The 9,872-nt window shown below is 38.7% G+C and overlaps 1 protein-coding gene across 1 annotated transcript; it reads right to left on the reverse strand.

The window, feature by feature from the left end:
* Positions 1-2,227: 2,227 nt before the first annotated feature.
* LOC130870204 (vomeronasal type-1 receptor 4-like) lies at positions 2,228-9,872 on the reverse strand. The gene is made up of 2 exons (XM_057762812.1): positions 9,860-9,872; positions 2,228-3,171 (listed from the first exon to the last, which is right to left on the reverse strand). The coding sequence occupies exons 1-2, from the start codon at positions 9,870-9,872 to the stop codon at positions 2,228-2,230; spliced, it is 957 nt and encodes a 318-aa protein (XP_057618795.1).

Genomic DNA, 9,872 nt, shown 5'->3' on the forward strand with positions numbered 1-9,872 from the left:
GAGGGTACAATAGAATAGATTTTATGGTGAACCCAAGCCAGGGGGAGGGGATGCACAAGAGTAAGTGGATCAGATAGTAAGGAGGAGGGGAAAACATTTTGAAGGAGGGGATGAGGGAAGAAATATTTGGAAATGAAGGGATTTTGTTGAGCATTATGAAAACCTAGTTCAGTGCAAACTTCCTATAATATATGAATGTGATCCTAATGAAGTCTCCAAATAATGAGGGACAAGGAACTCCGATGGCCATCTTATGTCACCAAAAAAAGTTCCAGTATGGAGACTGATGTAGGTGGGTCTTCTTTCTATGTGTTGCTTTCATTGGTTAATTAATAAAGAAACTGCTTGGCCTGATAGGTCAGAACATAGGTGGGTAGAGTAGACAGAACAGAATGCTGGGAAGAAGGGAAGTGAGTCAAATGCCATGCTTCTCCTACCCAAGACAGATGATGGTTAGAATCTTCCCGGTAAGATTTCAGTACCAATTCGTGGTGGTACACAGATTATTAAAATGGGTTAAAGCAAGATATGACAGTTAGCCTAGAAGGGGCTAGATATAATGGGCCAGGCAGTGCTTAAACGAATACAGTTTCCATGTTGTTATTTCCAGGGTTAAGCTAGCCGTGCAGGAACCAGGCAGGATGAAAAGCAGGCCTGCTCGCCTCATCACTACAGGAGACTTTGTTTTATTCAATTTAGTTGTTGTCCAAAAGGGTCCCATGGGGTCTTAGCTAGGGTTTCTGCAGGTACAACCAAGCACCATGACAAAAGAGCAAGTTGGGCAGGAAAGGGCCTATTTGACTTGTACTTCCAGATGGTAGTCTATCATCAGAATATGTCAGAATTGTGCCCTAATGTATTCTACTGAATGCATAGATCAGCGCATAATTCAGCCAACCTCAGTGAGGCTTCCTTCTATGGCAGATAGGAACAAATACAGATCCACAACCAGACATATCACACACACACACACACACACACACACCATACACCACACACACACACACAGAGAGAGAGAGAGAGAGAGAGAGAGAGAGAGAGAGAGAGAGAGTTCTTTGAACACACAGCTCTAAATTAGCTGTCTCTATCAAATCTCTATCTCTTTTCTTACAGCTCAGGTAACTGTAAAGAAAAGAATGGAGGAGTAGGGGAAACTTAGGGAACAGAGGACATAGGAGGACAAGACTCTGTCAACTGCACAAAGCTACTGTGAATTTACAGAGACTGAAGCAGCAGTCACAGGGACTATATGATCTGCTCAGTGTCCTCTGCCTATATAAGATAACTTTTAGTTCACTACTTTTGTGTTACTCCTGAATGTGGAAGCACATGAATCTCTGATTCTTGGGCTTTCTTTTGAGGCCCCTTTCTTTTTCTGCTGGTTTGTCTGGTCCAGGTTCAATATGATGGTTTTAGTTTTATTTTATTATATTTGATATTGTCATGTTATCTCTTAGAAGCCCGTTCTTTTCTAATGAGAAACAGATTTAAATAGGAAAGCAGCTGGGTGGAACTGGGAGAAGTAAAGAGAGGAGAAACTCTATTCAAATTATGTAGTATGAGATGAAAATTATACGTTTCATAAAAGGGAAGAAAAATAATATCTATCAAAATTCAATATGACCACAAAACATCTTTTATTTTTAATTGATTTGGGTAGAAGGTCGAGTATAGGAGTCATAATTTTGTCCTATGTGAGTAGAAGAGATGTCATCCTTATAGACTTTGATGAGGACTGTTTCTACAAAGTGAAGACCAGCCACACAGTTTATTTCTGGGAACTGATAGCATTTTATCTGGGAAATTATCACCAGAGTAGAATTCTAGCAGTTGCTATGGGACAAGGGCGTCAGAAACACTATTGATGGCCTGCCATTTTTCAGTTTGCCTTGCAGTATTTCCAGTGTCTGTAACAGCATCTAAGCAGTCAAGATTCCCCGACAAGATGAAATCCACAAGCAAGGCAGCTCTGTTGGCAGCTTGCTTAGTAGCTTCTTTGTACATCATCTGAACAATGGTAGAACTCTACTGTCTGAAAGTAGAAGAGTGCAATGACCCAAACATAGTATGGTCAGTTCATATAGGCTGCTAGTTCAACTAGCTGATAAAATTCCCATGCTTATTTTGGCTAATCTTAGTAAGAGAATTTGCTAACTTGTTAATGTTCCTTATTAGTTTCTTATGGTGATAATTGAGTAAAATTTGGATGATGTGAAAAACTAATACATTACATAATTACAATAAAATGAGGAGAAAATTTTACTCTTAACCATGTCAAACTTAACCTGGATACAATGGAGTAATGACTTATAAGAATATAGGGTCCAAAACAGGGAAAACAAAGAGAAGTGAGATGAGTGATGTACATCACCCACAAACTGTGATTATACAAAAGAGCAATGCAGCCTCTCAATATAGTGGAGAGAGTATAAAATGCCAGAAACGTACAAACCAGTGCCAAGATATTCTGGGTGGCTTTGGACTCAGGGCATTTGATCCTGGAACCATGAGAGCTGCGGATGTGCTGAACCCTCTGCTTGTGTCCATACAGAATAAGAATCATAGAGGTGCTGGACCAGATGATAAGCACAGCAAAAAGGAATTCAGGGCACATCACCAGTGCTGCATAGAGTGAGTCAATGATTTCATCTGGCGCTATAGTAGAGCAATATCCAAAATCTCGATTTCTTGTTATGTTTTGGCTATTTGTTCTGATAAATGTGTACATAAAGAAAATAAAACGTATCAACACATAGAAGACCCAAAGTAAAGAAATGGACCAGCCAACAAACTTTGTTTCTTTGACTTTATGATCCTTCAGACACAATTTCCTGGGACTGATGGTCATGGCCTGGAAGATACTCAAGAGGCAGGTGGTTCCCATGGATACATTTCGGGCAAATCCTTGAATGAACAATAGTAGCAAACATCCAAAATCATTGAAGGATGGCTTCAGTCCCCAAACGGCCATTGTGTGGGCCACTCCCGCAGAGAGAATGATCAAGGTATTTGCTGTCAGTAGGTGCATGAGAATCAGATCTTTTGGCTTTAATGCATATTCTCTGAAGGAAAGGACTAAATAGTAGAATATAAGAGAGAGATTTCCCATAATTCCAATGGTTGTTTGTGATAAGAAAATGATTCTGATTGCCAGTTTCCACACATCCATTTCAACACAATTTCCTTAAGAACATGGTCACAGCGTTTCTCAGGTGAAGTGAATAAGACAAATGATCAAGCTGGGTGTGAAGGAACATGCCATTAGTCACACAGCTGCAGAAGTTTGACAGCAGTAGTTCCTTATCATGTTTGTTACTATGCAATTAATCAATACTTCAGAGCGCAAATGTTGATGGGGCATAGCTGGCAACTTTGATTAAAAAATGCAACACTCAGTAGAATGGGATGTTAACCCAATTGAGAAAGGAAATGTGATTGGCAATGCAAACAAATACAATGTGAGACTTTCAGAAAATACTGATATTTGTTAGTCGTGTGTTAAAAGAAATCAACTTCAATAACAACCACAAAACTTAAATAAAGCAATTCATTTTTACCCACACAACATTTTTATTGATTATTTGGTTTCACATAATGCACTTGATGACATCATTTCCCCGTGTCCACCCCTACTTCCTTATGACATCCCTCAATAAAAGAAAAAAACTACTATGTCCAATTTGTGTTGCTTCTATATTCACTGTACCATGGTCAGTTTAATTTAATAAATCAATTCTTTTTTGTTCCTCTCGAGACAGGGTTTCTTTGTAGATTTGAGCCTATCCTGGAACTAGCACTTGTAGACCAGATGGCCTCAAACTCACAGAGGTCTGCCTGCCTCTGCCTTCCGAGGGCTGGGATTAAAAGTATGTGCCACAACTTCTGGGCTAATAATAAAGCAAGTATTAATATATATCTCACCTAAAATCAAAAGATTTTAATGGTACTATATGTTTCTCAAATCTAAAATCTATAATCTTGTAATAAGGTAAAGTTTCCTCCCTCTTTCTCAGATGGGGCCATCTTTAATTTCACCTAAAATTGACCCTTCATTTGCTATCTCCTTTATGAAATTTTCCTTGTGAAATTAGCTAACCCCATTCTAGAGAAGTGGGCTGAAGTGCCACAGCTAATTGCAAATTTTTAGATTCTGTAAAATTGCTTCCTTTCTTTCCTTTCCCTGACATTAACTATCAAGGAGCTGATTTTCTGGATCCTTTGCCTTTACAAGCTTCATGTAAACTGCATTCCAGGTGGTTCTCTGAGAAGGGTTTTTCTGTAGACAGTCACCAAACCTGCTAAATACAGACTCCAAAATAGGGATTTTGGTCATACTCAGTGTTCTTTGGGTCTTTATCCCACAATAGTATTAGATAATAAAATTTATTAAAAGCTCAAAATAAGATAGAAGGATGGGCCAAATGAAACCTTAGATCACATTGAATTATGTTCTAGCTTTTATAAAAACACACCTCATAGACATATACACATGAGTACACCCAAGTTCGGACTGTTAGAGAGAAGGGAACATTGTGTGTGATGAAATCTCACAGAATGTGGACCAGAACAAAACTAAGCAAGATATATTAGGAGAAATTGCAAGGAGAAGGACAATAGCTAATATATGGCAACTATTGGGAAAATTATCAGTGTCTCTATTGAAATTGTGTCTTGGATAATTAGGCATCACTCTGAAATTTAGACTGGAAATGATAGAAAAGTAGGCAGTGGTTTAGACAGGCTGTCAGGGTTGTGAATTTGGAGTAGACTCTTAGGACACCATACACTATTCTCATGAGAGAAGGTGTCTACAAACCGTTCTTAAATTGGATGAGATACCACTGCAGAAGCAGACAGTATCAACTGGCTGAACCATGTAGCCCCAGGGAGATCACTGTTGCCCCTCACATTCATGAGGCTTGCAGCGACAGTCAGAGGTCAGTCAAGAGCTAGGGTAGAACTAGCAGTAAAGCCTCAGATCTGAAGAATTTTAAATATAGTGGGGAGATTAGCTGAGACCTTAGTAACTATAAAATACAGTCTCTTATTCTCTATGCACTGCCATGTCGAATATCCTAGTGAATTACTGCTACAGAAACAGGACCTACTCTATTCAGCAATGCAAAAAAGTCCAAAACGACAGATACCACTATCCTAAGTGAGACTCTATAGCTTCTAATTCTAGAAATGTATGTTTATATTGGAGTGAGTGTGGGTGGCATCCAGAGGACCTGAAAAGGGCCCATAAGAATGCCTCAGAGTGGGATCAAGAGGGTAAAACAGTATATGTGCTTTGAAAGTGAAGGAAGAAATTGTGTACATGGGACAGTATAAACTGGGATGAGGGAAGAGAAATGGGGGATACAGAGGGGTTGATGCAATCAAAATCACAAGTATGAAAATGCCTTTAGGAAACTTAATAATTTGTAATCTAAGAAAACATAAAAATCTAAACAATATAAAAGTCAAGACAACATTAAGATACCATCTTACACCTGTCAGAATAGCTAAAATCAAAAACACCAGTGATAGCCTCTGCTGGAGAGGTTGTGGAGAAAGGGGCACACTCATCCATTGCTGGTGGGAATGCAAACTTGTGCAACCACTTTGGAAAGCAGTGTGGCGGTTTCTCAGGAAAGTCGGGTTCAACCTACCTCTCGACCCAGCAATACCACTATTGGGAATATACCCAAGAGATGCCCTAACATTCAACAAAAGTATATGCTCAACTATGTTCATAGCAGCATTGTTTGTAATAGCCAGAACCTGGAAACAACCTAGATGCCCTTCAATGGAAGAATGGATGAAGAAAGTATGGAATATATACATATTAGAGTACTACTCAGCAGTAAAAAACAATGACTTCTTGAATTTTGCATACAAATGGACGGAAATTGAAAATACTATCCTGAGTGAGTTAAGCCAGACCCAAAAGGAGGAACATGGGATGTACTCACTCATATTTGGTTTCTAGCCATAAATAAAGGACATTGAGACTATAATTTGTGATTCTAGAGAAGCTAAATAAGAAGGTGAACCCAAAGAAAAACATATAAGCACCCTCCTGAATATTAACCTTCATCAGGCGATGAAAGAAGACAGAGACAGAGACCAACATTAGAGCACTGGACTGAAGTCTCACGATCCAAAGGAGGAGCAGAAGGAGAGAGAGCACGAGCAAGGAACTCAGGACCGCGAGGGGTGCACCCACACACTGAGGCAATGGGGATGTTCTATCGGGAACTCACCAAGGCCAGCTGGCCGGGGACTGAAAAAGCATGGGACAAAACCGGTCTCGCTGAACATAACGGACAATGAGGACTACTGAGAACTGAAGAACAATGGCAATGGGTTCTTGATCCTATTGCACGTAATGGCTTTGTGGGAGCCTAGGTAGTTTGGATGCTCACCTTACTAGACCTGGATGGAGGTGGGTGGTCCTTGGACCTCCCACAGGGCAGGGAAACCTGCTTGCTCTTTGGGCTGAGAAGGGAGGAAGACTTGATGGGGGGGGGAATCGGAGGTGTTGGCAGGGAAGAGGCAGAAATCTTTAATAATTAAATAAATTAATTAATTAATAAAAAATAAAATATCAATAAAAGTGAAAAAAAGAATGTTGAAAAAAAGAAAAAAGTCAATATAAAGCAAAGTAATAAAATGTGAATAATACCAAGTTTCAGTATGACTATAGAAAAACCTGGAATCTCATGCCCTGAAAATGTCTGTGAATGCCAAACATTGGAGAAAGGGTTACAACTGCTTATATAGACCAAACATCATCATGTACACCAATAATCACACTTTAATTTTTCAACATTCTATTCAGTATTTAACTATTCCAAAAAGAAATAGTTTGTATAAATTTTATTTATGCTTTAGATGATAAGTTATTTTAGAAGATGAAGTTACATTTCTTTAATTTTTGAAATAAAAATGTACTTGCATCATTGTAACTTTATTCTTCCAACCCTTCCAAGTACCCACACAAACCCTTCCTCTCAAATTCACTGTATCTGGCCTCTTTTTCTTTAATTGTTGTTACATTTATATAATATATATCTATGTTGTCTATATTGCTATGCTATTATGTATATGTGTTTGTATTTATATATATAATCTTCCCAGTCTGTATAAGGTTACCTGTATGTACATGATTTTGGTGTTCACCATTTGATGATGGATAATCAATTAGGTTTTATTTTTCCTACTCACAGCAATTCTGTCATTGCTTGTAGCTCTAATCACTAAAGAAAAAATTCTCAATGCAAAAGAAGTAGATAATTAAAAAACCATTACTAATCAAAAGTTAAAAACAGAAATACCATGAGTACTCAAAAAGTAGAAAACAACCGAATGAATATGTTGTGCCAGGTTTTAGTATATCCATGATGCAACTCTTACAGGCAAGGCTCAGAAAATGTTGTGGCAAGGGTGGCAAAAAGATTTTAGGAGTTGTAGGAATATGCATCTGCTGTGAGAATGCATTTTCTAAAATGTTGGAAAATCTATATCCTTGAAGTCTCAACATGGACACCTAAACAAATCTAAGTAGTGGCAGCAACATACATGCTCACATGGAGAGGAAAATTCTAAAAGGCCTCAGTTATCTTTCTTTGAAGAATTACCACACAACCGAGCTTAGTTTTTACATCATTCAATAACTATCATGGAAATATTTACCAGTAGATTGCCCAGGCATGCCCAGTGGCAGGCCATGATCAATTAACTGATAAACATAAACTATAATTCTACATGCCAAATATGACTTTGGAAAATCCCATATCATCTCAGTTATGGGAGAAATGTGTGGCTGCTGCTGGCCAGCACGATTGGCATGCAATCTGAAACAGAGATATGTCAATATGAAACAGAGATATTGTAGTTACCATGACCAATGTGATAATTGAGGGTTCAGCAATGTGAGAGAAGTGTGTGGAGATTTTGCTATGCTAGAGGAACACACCATGTCTCATAGCATGTAGGAACAAGAGGCTGAGCTTCATTGGAATCAAACATTCTTTGGAAACATGGGGAACAGCATCATCTGTAGGTGACTAAGCAACTGGAAGAAGATGATCTAAAAACCCAAACTCAGTGACAGATGTACTACAAAGACCTTGAAAAAATGGAGGAACTTCCAAGGAAATCAGTAGAAGCCTGCAATTGGGGTTGAGATGAGGCTTTCAGGATAAATGAAGATACAGTGTGTCTTTTGCAAAAAAAGGGAGGACTCTTACAGGAAGAGGAAAAAAAAGATGCACATTCCAGAGTCCTCTGGAGGCAGCAGTTACTATGGAGAAAATGGAGGAATGGAGGAAGAAAGTAGTTTTCTATATTCCAGCACATGTGACACACAGGGATTGGGAAAGAAACCCAGAAATGAAGAAAACCAAAAGCAAACAGTCAAACAACAAAACTTTTGGAAATTGATGACTGAAGAAAAGAAAGATTATGAGAAAGTCAAGGAGTGAAAAAAGTCATTTTGGACAAAAGAAAACATGACGCTGAGTGCAACCAAAGTCGATAATTCAACATACTCAGCGTCAAAAGGCAGAGATGAATACATTATTTTATGATTGACAGGCCATCCCCCAAACAACCACTAACAGTATTGGGCCTTCAGGATCATGTAGAATACATTACTGAGATTATATGTCCTAAGAAAATTTCAAAATGTTCAGTCAAATAAAAGGAAAATGTAGGCCAATCTCTTAAATGTTACCAGTATGTCTGTTCCCTATAAAAATACAACTTAGGTCTGATCTTGCTAAATTAGTTAAGGATAACTGTTGAGAATCTTATGATATTGCTTTTTCTGTTCTATTGTATTTAATGATTGCTTTATCTGTAAAATTCCTCTAAGATGTATGGTGATGGTTTTTGCCATAGTAGGAAATATTCATCATAAACAAATAGGAAAAAGACAAGGGAAGGAAGAAAGACAAAAAGAAACAACAGAGAAAGAAAAGAAAGAAAGAAAGAAAGAAAGAAAGAAAGAAAGAAAGAAAGAAAGAAAGAAAGAGATAAGATAGAATGAGATAAAGAGAAAGACAAGAATTACTTGCTCATGTCCTCCCTCATTCTGCTCTTCATCTGGACCTTGGGAGCAGTGCTCCAATGTGGGTCTCTGTCTCTATCTCCATCCTTTGCCAGATGAAGGTTCTATGGTGATATGCAAGATATTCATCAGTGTGGCTATGGAATAAGGCCAGTTCAGGCACCCTTTCCTCTGCTGCCCAGGGACCTAGCTGGGGAAGTCCCCTTGGACACCTGGAAACCCCTCTAGAGCCAAGTCTTTTGCCAACCCTAAAATGGATCCCTTAGTTAAGTTACCTTCTTCCCTGCTCCCATATCTACCCTTCCTCCATCTCAATCATCCCATTCCCCCAAGCTCTCCCCAGTCCTCCCCTTCTCCCTTCTCTCTCCCCATTTCCCCTTTCCCCCAACCCACCCCCACCCCCCTGCTCCCAACTTTTGCCTGCTGATCTTGTCTACTTCTAATATCCAGGAGGATAAATATATGTTTTTCTTTGGGTTCACCTTCTTATTTAACTTCTCTAGGATCACGAACTATAGGCTCAATGCCCTTTGTTTATGTCTAGAATCCACTTATGAGTGAGTATATACATTCCTCTTTTTGGGTCTGTGTTATCTCCCTCAGTAAAGTGTTTTCTATTTCCATCCATTTGCATGTAAAATTCAAGATGTCATTGTTTTTTACCGCTGAGTAGAACTCTAAAGTGTATATTGCCACACCTTCTTCATCCATTCTTCTATTGAGGGGCACCTAGGTTGTTTCCAGGTTCTGGCTATTACAAATAGTGCTGCTATGATCATAGTTGAACAAATGTTTTTGTAGTATGATTGGGCAT

This window comes from Chionomys nivalis, chromosome 2 (assembly GCF_950005125.1).
Source record: "Chionomys nivalis chromosome 2, mChiNiv1.1, whole genome shotgun sequence".
Lineage (NCBI taxonomy): Eukaryota > Metazoa > Chordata > Mammalia > Rodentia > Cricetidae > Chionomys > Chionomys nivalis.